General features: G+C 57.0%; 1 protein-coding gene across 1 annotated transcript; it reads right to left on the reverse strand.

Moving 5' to 3' along the window:
* Positions 1-331: 331 nt before the first annotated feature.
* LOC112980838 (adrenodoxin-like) lies at positions 332-8,283 on the reverse strand. Its single transcript, XM_064518502.1, has 4 exons — positions 7,992-8,283; positions 2,042-2,166; positions 1,360-1,489; positions 332-1,115 (listed from the first exon to the last, which is right to left on the reverse strand). Exons 1-4 carry the CDS (start codon positions 8,168-8,170, stop codon positions 995-997), a joined length of 555 nt encoding a protein of 184 aa, XP_064374572.1. The 5' UTR covers positions 8,171-8,283; the 3' UTR covers positions 332-994.
* Positions 8,284-14,745: the final 6,462 nt, after the last annotated feature.

Consider the following 14,745-nt stretch of genomic DNA (forward strand, 5'->3'; position numbering starts at 1 on the left):
TACTGATGTTAAAAATGTAAAAAAATGTAAAAAGTGTAAGAAGTGTGGGTCCACCTCAGCCTGCGGTCCTTTGGGGCATCCCCACCCCAAGCGTGGGTTATAACTAGATCTGTACTGCTCTGAAAGTTTTCTGTGCAGGGTTCAGTTCAGAAAACCTGTTTACTGACCATAGGTTTTCTATATGACTCAGATAAAACAAGTTTGAAATATTCACTCAAACACAGGGGAAAAAGTGAGTCAGGTAAACCAGGGCAACAGGGTATTATACGTAAAATCACATCACACTCCTCCTATTGTAACCAGGCCTATGTTGCCAAGAAAGTGCGTCTCATAGGTCTAAAGACCTGATTATTAGAATTTTATTTGACATATATGGTACTACAGAAATGAGAAAATTCAAGATTTGGAAAAAATAGCAACTCATGGCACATAATTCAGTGACATATAATATCTCACATTCATAGGAAGTGGTTCCCTCCTGCAGGAAACATCAGCACTCAAATGGTTATCAGTATATTCTTGCTGATCAGACTAAGCCTATGTCATCAATCCAGTGCTGATACACAGTCATGTATGTGGGAGAGCCACCTCTTCCCGTGCCTTAAATTGGGGGAAAAAAAGTCTCTCTGCAGTCGAATAGCCAAGCCCAGCAAAATTCCCAGCAATTAGAATAGCACATCCTTAGTTTTAGAGGGAGAAAGTGAATCACACATAGCACGGATGTTTACTGTCACCCACCCAGGAAAATGTGAAGCCATATGCTTTAGTCCAATTGTATTCAGCAGAGCACTTAAGCACTGACTTAACTTAAAGCATGTACTGAAGACCCTAATATTAAGCTTTGTTTAAATAAGAGATTTGCTGAACAGTCATACATGCTGAATCAGACCTCCACTGCCTGCTGCAAGCTAGGCACAAAGCTGGAGCCAACCAAAGGCAAAGTGCCACCACACACCAAAAAGAGGGGCGCGGGTTGCGCAGGATTTGTTTCTGGTTACTGTTTGCTTTGCTTCCCAACTTCCAGCTCCCTCCTGATGTCGGATACCTCCACTGGGACCTGCACTGTCAGACCCTCCATCGACTTCTTAACGCACACCTGGCAGCCAAGGCGAGATCTGAGAAGAAAACAACATTAAGTGAGGTTCATCCATTCCCACAGAAAAGGCAGAAATATCCCATCCACCCTGGCAATGTCTGATCCAGGCTGGGTTTTCCCTAGCGTTCCTATTAAAGGTAATGGACTGTGTCCCAAAACCAAGCCATTCTAAAGGCACAATTATAATACAGAATAACTCCTGTTCTCACCTAAATCTATCTCAGAGGCTTTGAGTATCTACCACAATCAGCAGGAGCACTTACGTCTCAGTGAGTCCATAGGCCAAGTCCAGCATGTCCATCTCTTCGTCTGAGATGGCATCCAGCTTTTGGAAGACGTCTCTCTCAAAAATCAGGTGGCAGGTGGAGCAGGCTAGTGTCCCTTCGCATGCACCTGGAGGAGAAGAAAGCAGGTAACAGCACATCAGAGACAAGAAGAAGGTGCGGGAGATCATCTTTGGGAACAGTGGCCACGTAGCTCATCTGGCAGATACACAGCATGTCAGAAGAAACTCTGGAAGATGCAATAGATGGATACAGACTTCGTCCTGCTGCTTCTCCACGAGGATCCCAATCACCTTCCAGTTTAGTACTTCGACTCTGACCAAATAAAAGCACTGACACAGGCCACTGGAGTCCCCGCAGTGACGGAGTGGCGGTCACACTGCTGGGTCGGCGTGGGAAGCCAGCTCAGCAAGGATTTGTTGGGCAGGAGAAGCTTGCAGGCAGGTAGATAAGCTAAGGGCTACAAGTTCAGCAAGTCAAGGAAAGCTGATTGAAGAGCAAAAGTGCTGATGGCCAGCTCAGCAAGTGAAGGATTTGCATCCTTCCCGTGCTCCGTGGTCTCACCAGAGCACAGCAGCACGTGCGCGCTTGCAGTGTCCCCAGGCACCTCCTGGTCACAGCACACGACGCCAAGGGCCACACACCCTTGGGTAACACCTACCAAATCCATCAATGGCCAAGTTTTGATTGACAACCACTTCCAGCAACGTCTCCCCTTCTTTGGCTGTGGCGGTGAGTTTCTCTCCATCCCGGTTTATAAAATGCACCGTCACCTGGTCTGCAGAGCTGTAAGACAGGTTTCCAGAGATTCACGTGTCATTTCTCAGAGGAGATGAGCAAACTAGAGCTGTTCAAATCCGAACTGACCCAAAACATTTCCCCCGTATGAAACTTTTCTTGGAGTGCTGAGACCCTTTAATTGGCTTGCTCTGGGAAGCACTAAGCAACCAGGGAGTGAGCTCTCAGTGCACATACCCGAGTGGTCACTTGGAAGCAGCAGGTCCCAGCTACCCAAATCCCACCGGCGGTGCTGACACAGGGAGGCACCCTGAATGCAGAAAGCATTTTGCCCAAAACCTCTCGATGTGGCACCGCCCATTTGCCCGCTGTCTCAAAGCCCAGGACTTTCTCCAGGTCATGGAGGCTGGGTTCAGCCTTTCTTGTAAACCCAGCAACGCAGACAGCCCTCCCCGTTCTCTGGAAGGAGCAATCCCCATCTCTCACGGCCCCGATAAGCTCCTGAGCACTGGAGGCATTGGTGCTGCCCGTGACCTTGCTGTCGCCATTTCTGGCATAAGAAGAAAGATCCACAGCCTTGAAAAGAGAATGTGTTTCGCAGTGAGACCTGGCCAAGCTCACAACCCGCTCCTTTCCCACTTGCAGGAGGCTGAATGCAGCAGCCTGCTGCCGCCTGCCATGGAAGCCCCGCTCTGCGGGGCACGAAGGCTGCCAACGCCACGCTCCCGGAAGCCCCAGGGCCAGAGAAACGCTTGGCGAGAGCAACTCAGAGGGGCCGAGGGTTTCTACTGCTATCATCTGCTGCCTTCTTGCAAAGTATTTGCAGCACACTTTCTGGATATAAACTGTCACAGCCAGTCACAAGTCACAGCAAACCCGCTGACCCTTCCCGCTCCGGCAGAGCGGCAGTGCCCACACGACGGGGCCTGCTCTGCTCCCTGCCCGGCACCCGAGCAGCAGCTGCCGAAACACGAGCTGCCCCCGGGACAGCAAAAGCCGCAGCTGAAGGGCCTTGTCCTCTCTGCTCTCTGCTATCTGGCGGGTGAAAATGAAGCATGTGGCGATCGCTGCCCATTTCCTTTCAACGTTGAGCACAGAAATATATAAGGATCAAATTTAAGCAACTTCCTTTACCCGCTCTAAACTGACGGGAACCAAAGCTGGGGTACATGGGATGTATCCAGGTGAACAGGAGACAGGGGGGAAAAAATCCTGTAAAAATAGGACGGAGAAAGACGCAAAAATGTTTCCCGCTTTGAAGTTTGGTCCTGGTCCCCTGGTTATGGGAACAGCCGTGAAATCGGCAGCAAGACCGCGCCGCAGAGGGAGCAGCTTCCCGCGTGTGCCCTGCAGAGAGCACAGCGCAGCCGCACGCGGCCAAGCTGACCACCCTCTTTCACAAAACCCTCGGCCAAAGAGCATCTTCCCGGACACTTCGGTTTCCCTCACTGCGAGACCCACAGGCATTTCTCTGCAAATAGGCAATTCCATTTTAAGACTAGTTCTCAGATGTCGAAAGAAAAGAAAACAAAGCATCCCTCTATTTTGATGGATCAGACCCATTTATTCAATTTTTATGGCAAATAGGAAGGTTTCTTGACCATGTTGCTTTTACAGGTATGAATGAAATTATTCGCTACACAATGGGACTGGTAAAGTCCTAGGACGTCAGTCGAGGCTGCAGCTCGACACATTCATTCACCAAGAGGATGATACAAGGCAGCCACCTGCAAGCACAGGGCGCGGGACTCCACCGTCCCAGAAGCTGCACTTGGACTTATCGGCAGAAAACTGCATTTACGTTGTGCCTGAGGCCTCCGGAAACTCACCCGTCATTGGGACCTGGAGGATCCCTGCCCAGGGCTCCCGCAGACACCGGGGCATTCAGTCCCACGGTTTCTCAGGGACACATCCCCGCTTCAGCTGCTACTGCAGGTGAAACCAGCGCTGAAGCAGCTGGGTTACAGCTGAGACGGCACGCAGGGTTAGGTTGGGTGTAAGGAAACGGCACGCAGGGTTAGGTTGGGTGTAAGGAAACGGCACGCAGGGTTAGGTTGGGTGTAAGGAAACGGCACGCAGGGTTAGGTTGGGTGTAAGGAAACGGCACGCAGGGTTAGGTTGGGTGTAAGGAAACGGCACGCAGGGTTAGGTTAGGTGTAAGGAAACAGCACGCAGGGTTAGGTTGGGTGTAAGGAAACGGCACGCAGGGTTAGGTTGGGCGTAAGGAAACGGCACGCAGGGTTAGGTTGGGTGTAAGGAAACGGCACGCAGGGTTAGGCTGGGTGTAAGGAAACGGCACGCAGGGTTAGGTTGGGTGTAAGGAAACGGCACGCAGGGATAGGTTGGGTGTAAGGAAACGGCACGCAGGGTTAGGTTGGGCGTAAGGAAACGGCACGCAGGGTTAGGTTGGGTGTAAGGAAACGGCACGCAGGGTTAGGCTGGGTGTAAGGAAACGGCACGCAGGGTTAGGTTGGGTGTAAGGAAACGGCACGCAGGGATAGGTTGGGTGTAAGGAAACGGCACGCAGGGTTAGGTTGGGTGTAAGGAAACGGCACGCAGGGTTAGGTTGGGCGTAAGGAAACGGCACGCAGGGTTAGGTTGGGTGTAAGGAAACGGCACGCAGGGTTAGGTTGGGCGTAAGGAAGGACGGATGCTATCGCCGTGTGCCTTCGGAGAAGCCCGCATGTGGCACGTCACCCCTCCAGGCAGCAGGGACCATCCCCAGGGTTAGGTTGGGCGTAAGGAAGCACGGACGCTATCGCCGTGTGCCTTCGGAGAAGCCCGCATGGGGCACGTCACCCCTCCAGGCAGCAGGGACGATCCCAAGCGCTCGCAGAGCATCCCGTGCCGAGCACTGCTAAGCAGCCTCTCTGCTGTCTGCAGGGGAAGCCCGAGCTGTCCGTGCGCTCAGCACAGGTGCCTCTGCCGGCAGCACAAACGCAGCCTGCGAACTGCCCGGTTGCACTGATCTGGTCTGTCACCGCCCGGCCCCCCGGCCCCCGGTACGTGGCCTAGCCGTCTCCACTCCCCGATCAGTCCCGCGCCCGCCCCCTCCCTAGAGGCCTCCTGCCTGGAGCGCCCAAGGCCTCAGGAGCGCGGGGACGGCAGATCCGCACCTTTCGTCTTCTGTTTGCTTTGGTTTTTATTTGAAGTTCATTTCTTCATCGGTATTTTTGAAACTACGGAAAAATTACTTTCACGTTTTGTTAAAAAAGGAATTTTGAACCAATAGTTTTAAAATAAAGCAAAACTAGATCTCAGCAATTTTGAGGTGTTTAGGCTGAATGATTTCATAATGGACTGATGTCAGAGGATGATTAGTCGGAAAGATCTTACTTCGGAAAGATCTTAATTTCACATGACAAGTTCAGCCCCACAAATTTAACGCATAGCCACTGACTGGTCCCTTCTAAAAATCCAAACTTTTCTGTGACACAGGGAGCTAGGGAAGGGGTTTCAGGGAGGTTGTTCTTCTCCTTCCCAATGTTTTTCCCTAAAAGATACTTTCCAAGGACATATGAAACAGCGAGGTGCCTACAAGCACTGCCACAGATAACTTCATCAGCAGCAAACCAATTAGAAAGGAAACCAATTGATAACAGCTCTTCACAAATCCCATTAAACAGGCTTATCAGTATAACTCTTCTCTAAGGTCAGATAGCAAATTGGTCTATTGTGTTTTCTGTGATGTTGGCTGGGCTCTTTTTTTTTTGACATATCATAATCTCCGCTAGCAGACTACAGTCTGACCCAGACCATATTTGGGAGATCTACAAATTCCCTTTATTTTGCCCAGAGAAATTCAGTCTCCTTCCAACTAATCCTTAAGGAACAGGCAGAGGAAAGACGGCAGGGAGAGCTGTGGCGGATTTTGCTGCTACAGTTCCTGCTGCAGAAGCGCAAATGAACAGTCTCCGGGCCAGGAGCCTCCCCGTCAGCCTCATCCTTCCCCGCGGGAATGGCAGCACCGTCCCCCTCTCTCCCGCTCACCTCCGCAGCACTCCCGTGCCCTTCCCCAGGGACTAGACCATCACCGCAAGCGAATTCGCCAGAGTCTAACCCTGCCCGCAGCCAGACAATCCCGTAATGACTACACAGAACTGGGCTTTTCGCCTCCAGTTCCCATTCTGTTTTTCAATGCACCGAGTGCTAATGACATTCCCTGTCACAGTCCACATGTGACAGCTGCTCTGCCTGGGGGTCACTCGGCTGAGCGGGCGCAGCCCGCCCCTCGGGGCGCCCCTCTCGCAAAGAGCTCGGGCCGGGCGCTCTAGCCCGTCGCCCAGCTGCTGCGCTGAGCTGAGCGTTAGGGCAGGCCAGACTGAGGCCCCCCCTGCCCACTGCCCTCTCTCCTGCCGCGCAGGAGCAGCTGCGCGGGGGGAATGGGTGCCAGCGGTTTCCCACCGTATCTTCCCAGGCCCCCGGGGAGTCCAAACCAGAGCCGGAGGTTGCACCTGGGCCGTCGTGTTTTGGCAGCCACCGGTGAGGCGGAGGTGCGGAGGCAAGGCTTAGCCGATGCTTGCAAACAGTCCGGAGACTTGCGTCAGAACACAGCAGTGAAAACGTCTGAAGGATAAGGAAGAAACTTAAGAAATTATAGGAGCCGTCTATGGTAGAAGAGGAGGCTTTTCAAAAGCTGAACAGGTAACCCCATGCTGAAGGGTAGCTGAAGGCAGTGGATGTGAAGTCAGCCCTTAAGCTGAGCTCATATGCAGACCATGGGCTTAGTCTGATGTGCTCTAGTGTCCCAACTTAGATACGTGAGGGTCAGACTCACCGCAGAGGGGCACGGGACAACATCAGCTCACGGGGGCCTTTGCTGTGCCCCCGCTTCAGCCCTGCCCGGGGCCAGGACCGGTGCTTGTGCTCGCGCGGTCCGGCTCTCTCGGCCGCCCGGGTGGAGCTCTGCCCGGGCACAGGACAGGCTCAGGAAAACCAAGGCAAGGAAGATGGTATATTCACAGCTTCCTAAAACCTAGCGTACCATCAAGGACGGGGTTTAACGGGGTCGTGCAGCACGACGTGTTCTCCCCTACGAGCGCATCCTCACAGGCCCTTTCCCGCGACCACCTGCAGTCCTCCACCCCGGCAGGGACAAATGCCCTTACAGACATTTCTAAACCTAAGTTTCTGGCCAATTTCCACAGCGGAGTCCAAATCACAACCCCAACCACTACGGCAAACCGTGCATCCCGTCCCCGGCTGGCCGTCTCAGCAAAGCCCGGCTCAGGTCACAGGACCCGGGAGCAGGGTGGGCACAGCTGCTGTGCAGCCCCCAGCACCTGCCCCGTGGAGGGGCCGCCCCCCCCCGAGGCAGAGCCCTGGGGCCGCCTCTGCCCTCTCCCTGGCAGGGCGAGCATGGGCAGGCCCGGGGGGCTGGCAGCACCGCTGCTTGTGAATTAGAGAGGGGAATGTGCTCCCGGGGGCTGCTGACAACATCGGCTCCCTGCTCTGCCTTGGCAGCAGCGGGGACACAAAACCTGCAAAAATCTGTGCCGTTCCCCGGGGCCATGGAGCTGGTCCCTCCCCGCAGCGGGAATGCAGCGCATCGTCCTCCCGGCTGAGCGGCGGGCCCTGCCAGCCATCCCATCCCATCCCATCCCATCCCATCCCATCCCATCCCATCCCATCGCTCGCGGGCAGGTAACCGGGCCGCAGGCTCGTGTGCCCCGCAGTCCCCTTCGTGCCCCCCCCCCCCGGTGGCCTGGTTGCCCCAGGGGCCGCAGCAGCCCCTCGCAGCGCAGCTCCCAGCACCTTCCCCCTCTGCCCTCGCAGCCGCTGCTCCTGCTCCACCACCTCCCGCCGCCCCGGGGCAGGCGGAGGTGCGGCCCGTCCTTCCCAAGGTGCTGAGGCGGAGTCCAGCGTTTACTCACCGCGCTTCCCCGGGGACATCCCGGAGCTGCCTGGAGGAGCCGAGGCCCCTCCCCGACCCCTGCTCAGGCGGCCAGTGGCTCTGCTCGGCCGCCCCGCGGGCACAGAGCAAGGGCCGTCTGCGGGCGCGCAGGCCGCTGAGCAGGGGCCGCACGAGCCCCGAGGTGCGCTGGGCCGTCATGCCGGCCGGGCCGCGCTGCGAGCCTCCTGCCTGCTCTGCGAGACCGGCCGGAGCCCGGGTTATAAGCGCAGCCGAGGGGGAAACTGCGGCCAGCCTCCGGGGGCGGAGGGAGGGAGGGCAGGGGGGAGGGAGGGAGGGCAGGGGGGGAGGAGGGGGGGAGGGAGGGCAGGGGGGAGGGAGGGAGGGGGGGAGGAGGGAGGGAGGGAGGGGGGGAGGAGGGAGGGAGGGAGGGAGGGAGGGCAGGAGGGAGGGAGGGGGGAAGGAGGGAGGGAGGGAGGGCAGGATGGAGGGAGGGGGGGAGGAGGGAGGGAGGGAGGGGGGGAGGAGGGAGGGGGGGAGGAGGGAGGGAGGGAGGGAGGGCAGGATGGAGGGAGTGGGGAAGGAGGGAGGGAGGGAGGGCAGGGGGGAGGGAGGGGGGGAGGAGGGGGGGAGGGAGGGCAGGATGGAGGGAGTGGGGAAGGAGGGAGGGAGGGAGGGCAGGATGGAGGGAGTGGGGAAGGAGGGAGGGAGGGAGGGCAGGGGGGAGGGAGGGGGGGAGGAGGGGGGGAGGGAGGGCAGGATGGAGGGAGGGGGGAAGGAGGGAGGGAGGGAGGCAGGATGGAGGGAGGGGGGCAGGAGGGAGGGAGGGGGGCAGGAAGGAGGGAGGGGGGCAGGAAGGAGGGAGGGAGGGGTTGTGCTGGACCTCGCGGCAGTGCAGCCCGCGGCGGAGGTATTGGGCCACGGGAGTTGGGTGAAGTGTGGTGACGAGCATCATCTCCACAAACCTGTCCCTAGCAAGACTTGCCTCGTTTTCTCCTTACACGTTTCCCCTCTAGAAACTAGAGTAAGCTAGACCCAAAGCCAATTTCAGGAGCAATATTCATTGCAATGTCTAACTGCACAGGGACTCCACGCTGGACAAGCAGCGAGTGCCTGGATGCTGCTCCCGGGGGGGGGGGGGGGGGGGGGGCAGCACTTAGGGCAGCTTGGCGACAGCGGGACGCTGGGTCTGCTCGTGACACGGAGGCTGTCCAGCCCGTCCCTGCGAGCCCCGACGCTGCAGGTTCCCGGCCGTAGAATGGGAACTTTGGCTTACTTTGCAGAACGGTGGAGGGAACAAGCCACGGTTTGTTTATTGCTTAAATTCTCTGCTGAAAAGTGCAACAGAGGCATAAACAAGTAAAATTCATTTCATGTTAATTAATATTCAGTGTTAGCGAGACTTCCGGAGAAGAAAACTCCTTAGTTTATTCCCAGAAGCAGTGACACTGATAGTCCATCCTCCTCTCCAGAGCAAATCAATTTGCTCCTGATGCAGGAGGCTGCATTCCTACAGCAGAGGAGACATTCTCGAACTTCACAAAAACATGGATTGAAACTAGCACGCATCTCGGGAGTCCGAACTGTCCCCCCAGTAACAAATTAAGAGTTTACTGTTTGACAGGATGCTTGTTTTGATCAATTTTTTTGATGCCTGGAGATGGCAAGAGAGCTGCCCGCTGCCAAGACGCGACTGCGGGGCAGGGGCTGATGCTGGTAGCCAGTACAAGCAACAACCTTTGGAGCTGGATGCTTCAACCAGCCCCTACAAGGGAGAGAAATTACAGCGCAAGAATGAGACCTTGCTGGAAAATGTTCCTCTCTCCACACACACACACACACTCCCTCTGAACTCACAGTTCTGGAGCTAACTGGGAAGTTTTGTCTTTTCACTCTGAAAAATATTCTACCCAAAGCTTTCAGGTTGGGAGAATATGGTTAAACTGTCTGAGAAAAACATCAAAGACATTAGGAAAACAAGTAGTTTCCATAAAAGAGTGGGGTGGGGGGTAAGGGGAGAGAATCCTAGTTTTCCGTCCAAGAAAGTTTTAAAGAGAAATGTCCAAGCTTTCAAACACACCTCCAAAATGGTCAAGTGGAGAGAAAAATCACAGGGAATAACATGAAGAATTTTAAAAAGAAAACAATTTTTTTCTTGAGGGGAAACCCAGTTTCTAAAAATCACCTGCCCACTTCTCTCTGCGCCCGTTGCATCTGGGAGAGCAACACGGACAAGGACTATTTTCTTCCTCCCCGCTCCGGTTTCGCTCCGCAGGACTGTCCCGGCACAAGGCAGCGTGCAAGAGGAGCGCGCAGTGCTCTGCTACGGCGGGATGCAAGCTGAGATCACGCCGAGCACCACAGAAACGCGAAAAGCAGCGAAGCCCTGTCCGCAGCTGCACAGCCAGATTTGCGGGGCGTCGCCAGCCCGAGTCTCCTCGGGCTTTTGCCCGTTGCAGGCGGCACGTCCCGCTGGCGTGCGACGGGCACGGCAAGCTGCAACCCCAGCCTGGCAGCAGCCGCAGCTCGCACCAGCCCGGCCCCCCCCACCTGCATTTTACGCTGCCGCGGGATTCACCCCGCTGCCTCCGTCCGGGCCAGCAGCTCTGCGAGCACGGGGAGCATGGGATGAACCGCCGCGTTTTGCTGGGGTTTCGGCGTGGCATGAATGCCGTCTCCGAGCCAAGCGCCGGCAATGAGGCTGCCTTCTGCCAGGCAGCAGTTGCAGCACGTCCCTGGGCGCCACGGGGCAGGGGACGATGCCAAAGCAAGGCGGCCACACGGCAGGCGTCAGCGCACATCAGACTGCCCAGGGTCGCTGGGATTTTGCAGAAATTCGATCTACCCCCCCAGTCAACATAAAAATGGCCCATTTTGAATCATTTGTAGAACAGCTTATGAGAACTCCCTTGCTGAGCCCTGCTTGCAGGCAGAGGAGAGCTGGCAGCCAGGTGAGCGACTGGTTTCCTCCGACAGCAGCTCCAGGCAGCGTCTCTGCTCTGCGGTCCCTCCCTCTCAGACCGGCCGTCCCTGGGGCTGCTCTCATCTACACGGTACCCTGAATACTTCAGCCTCAAACCCACGCTCTCGGGCCTCGGCTAAGCCCTGGATTTAAAACAGCTCTGGGCAGCCTCTGCCGCTGCGAGTCTCTGCCCAGACTTCCCTCCGCTCTCCGGGCACCACCGAGGGAAGATGCGGGTGGCCGGTTCTGTCTCCCGGCCGTTTACACAAAAGGAAAGCCAGGCTTGCAAGGAGAGACGCCAGGGAAGGGTGCAGAGCACATCCAAACAAGCTGCCACGCGCCTTATCTCGCCGGCAAACCTTGAATCGAGAGATAGGCCTGATATATGCGCAGCAGCTCTCGCGGCAAGGACGCGCACGTGTTTGCCCGGCACTGACCCCTCTCCTTGCCTGGAGCTCGGAGCACAGCAAGTGACGGGTCAATGCCACCCGCCGGGCGAGGGGCCAACGCCGCGGGGAACGCGGGGCTGAGACCGTCACACCCCGTCCCCGGGGGGTCAGGAACGCGACGGGGGCAACTATCCCCCAGCTGAACCAGGAGCAGCCCCCGGGGCTGGGAGCGAGCAGGGCCCCACGCCGGGTGCTGAGAGCCTGTTTTGAGGTCTTTGAAACGGAGGGCAGCGGAGCCAAGCAAGGCCTCTTCTCCCTCCCGTGCCCCCGTCTAGCAGCCAGCCCAGGGGTAAAATGCAGCCTTTCCCAAGCAAGCGCTTGTCCATTCAGCCCAGAGCACAAATAGGAAGGCTTGCAAGCCCCCCCCCTCAACAGACCAAAAACAACCCTCAAATCAACCCCACAAAAAACCTTGTGCCTCGACGAAGCCCCTCAAAGCGTTGCTTCGGAGGTCAGCACACGCTCCCAGGGCAAGACGGGCACAGCGGAGGCGAAGCCTAAGCTCTGCTCCACAGAAACGTGCCAGGAGCCAGACACCCCCCCCCCCCCCCCCCCCCGGCCAGCGGGTCACGTCCTGCCCCGACGCAACGGCTGCGCCTACGCGGCCGGCGAGGGCTCAGCGCACGCTGGAAGGCAGCGGTTTCCTGGCCTGGAGCACATCGCCCCATCTCCCGTGCGCCGCGGAGGACGATCCCCCTCCCCACCCAGCCTGGGGACTCCCACCCAGATGCCCGCAGCAGGCTGCGAGGTGCCGTGGACTCCACCCCGTCCCCGACGTCTGCGTGAGCAGCGATCGGACTGAGCTCGGCACCGCTCCCATCCAGCAAGGAGTTACCCAGCGGCGTCGCAGCCGCCGGAGCCGGAAGCGCGCTCAGACTGCCTGCGTGCCGGACGCGGCTCCGCTGGCCGCCATTCGCTTTTCGGTCCTGCTTCGGGCAAGTCCAGCAAACACCGGCGCAGCCGGCGCCTTCGGACGCGGGACACGGCTCCAGCCAGGGCAGCTCCTCCGCTAACCTCGCGGCTTCCAAGAGACCCCGGAGGAAGGCCTGAAAATTACTGCATTAGCCTGCTGCCCCTCCGACGGCACAAGAAAATCCTGGTTTAATCGTGTAGTTGTTCATATACACGTTACTGCAGTTTTAGTGATGCTGTGGTTCTGGGTTTGTGAGGGTAACTAGCTCCGCTACCGCTGGAGTCAGCGCTTGATGAAACCCCACGTGCTCAGCAGCGCAGCTCCCCGAGGGGAAACGCCCGGAGGAGGGTGAGGGGCCCTGAGCAAGCAGCCCCCCGGTCCGCGGTGACGCAGCCGAAGCCTGGCTCCCTCTCCCAGCGCGGGAGCTGGAGCAAGCAGGGCTGGTCCGCGCTGTCCTGCGGGTCAGCGCAAGGCCGGGGGTCTGGGCACGAGAGGGCAGAGAGGGGGTGGAAGGATTCCTGGTTGGCCTCCGAGCACGAGGGGAGAGGGATGACACACATACCTGAGACGAAGAAGTGCTGTTGCCGGAGTCAGGCAGAGCTGCACAAGCTTCGCCGCTGCCAAGAGGGAGCCAGGCGAGCCCGCGCTGTCGCCGAGAACGAAGTCCCAGGAGCTTTAATCAGAGAGGCAGACACAGACCCAGGGCTGCCAGAGCCTAGCCGCCTTCTTGAACCGCAAAAAATGGCCTGTCCCTGACCTGCTCCTGAGCCCATCTCCTCATCCAGCACAAACATCCCTATAACTAGACAGAGGCTGCTTACAAACACAAAATCAAAGTCACTGAACAAAATTCCCATCCCCATCATCCCCTTGAAAACCCGTTATTCACCCTTCCCTGTTACAGGACAAGTTCTTAAGAGACGCAGATAGGACTCCCTGCACTCGGGAAAGGCGGGCTGACGCAGCCCAGCCCACCGGTACCGCGGGGGCAGGCGCGGAGGTGCCCAAAACGGCCGTGCCGAGCCCCAGCCCCGGACGAGGTGCACACGTCGCACGTGCTCCTGTCTCAGACGGACTGGCCACAGCTGCGGAGTGGGGAGCAGGCCTGAAACACTGTGCCTCAGTCTCCACGTCTGTCAGACAAGACCACCATTTGCTTGCTCTGACCTCGCTCTAGATGCTTAGCAGCCTCCTAAGAGCCTACAAACAAACGAAACAAGTTTTCAGCACTAAAAGCGAGAGGGCAGTAAAGCCGTTATCAGAGATGAGCTAACCCTGCAGCAAGGAAACAAGCGAATTCGTAACAGGGCTCCTGCGGGCAGCCACCCCAGCACCTGCCCGGCTGGGTGAAGGCCACCACGAAGTTACAGTGCCCTCGACACGTCCTTCGCTCACGGCGGCAGAGGCTTCTCCTTCAGCCACTCAAGGATGCTGTGAAGATGGATGGGAGGGCGTTACCGCTGCCTGCGGGGGACGGGCAGCCTTCACCGCAGCCTCCCAGCTCAAGACCGGGATCTTCCACATCCCCTTGACCTTCCCTCAGTCTTGACGGAAGAGCAACCCTGGCTTGCATTTCTTTAGAAGATCACAATTGGAGGCAATAGACTTGTAATTTTCCAACAAGCTCTGCGCACCAGAGTGTTGTACTGATAGAATTAAGACCTACTCAGAGCAAGTGTATTTTAGTTCCTTCCAGAAGCTTCCAATATGTCTTTTTTTCCAGTCTTATCACTATTCTTTCCTTGACACCTCTACCTTGTTCTTTCCTCCTCTTTTCATCCTGCCTTCTGTCCTGACAGTCCCTCTTAAAATTACTAGATCTTAATCCATCACTTGGCGTTAGACGTTCATTTAGGCATCGTCCGGCACTAGGACTTGCCTCCTTGCCCACAACGCGTTTAAACGAGAGCTGCAGATACCTGCAGGACAAAAGCCAGCCTCTCCCTAACACTGGATGCACTCAGGCTGAGATGCCTTTTCTTACAAACAAGCTGATCCTCCTGCAAGGGAAGAGGCATCAGTAGACGTCACATGGCATCAGCTTGCACGCAGGTATGCAGCGGTTCTGGGCTGATATCTGTCACAAGCGAATCCCGCTGTTCTCTGCCAGGTGTTTAGTGCTCTGGTTATACGCTGGCACGAGGCGTTCAGACCGTGTGCACAAGGAGTGAGTTACGTGCAGCTGAGAAAGAAGCACTCATCAGAGCGGCCTTTGCAGGTGTTCAAGCAGCTGCCATGCCACAACCCATGATCAACACACCTTACCTTGTCTACTGCATTATCCAGCTTTGCAGGAGCTTGGAAAACGACAGAGGCAGCTGCTTGACGACAGAGAGCCCCTGCAGCAGGAGACCCTGGAGACTGAACGCAACCTCCCGCTCTGCAGCCAGGTAGCAGGTACGAGTAACAGCTCTCCGTACTAGCTAACGGGAGAAATGGGGAAACAAAGCTT

This window comes from Dromaius novaehollandiae, chromosome 11 (assembly GCF_036370855.1).
Source record: "Dromaius novaehollandiae isolate bDroNov1 chromosome 11, bDroNov1.hap1, whole genome shotgun sequence".
Lineage (NCBI taxonomy): Eukaryota > Metazoa > Chordata > Aves > Casuariiformes > Dromaiidae > Dromaius > Dromaius novaehollandiae.

What these genes read in the sequence shown, in the direction of transcription:
- LOC112980838 (XM_064518502.1), bottom strand. Translation starts at nt 8,170, where the DNA reads ATGACGGCCCAGCGCACCTCGGGGCTCGTGCGGCCCCTGCTCAGCGGC. An exon ending in GATGTCCCCGGGGAAGCGCG is followed by an intron (nt 2,167 to 7,991) that starts GTGAGTAAACGC and finishes CCTGTCTTACAG; the next exon opens with CTCTGCAGACCAGGTGACGG. An exon ending in CTTGGCCATTGATGGATTTG is followed by an intron (nt 1,490 to 2,041) that starts GTAGGTGTTACC and finishes CTTCTCCTCCAG; the next exon opens with GTGCATGCGAAGGGACACTA.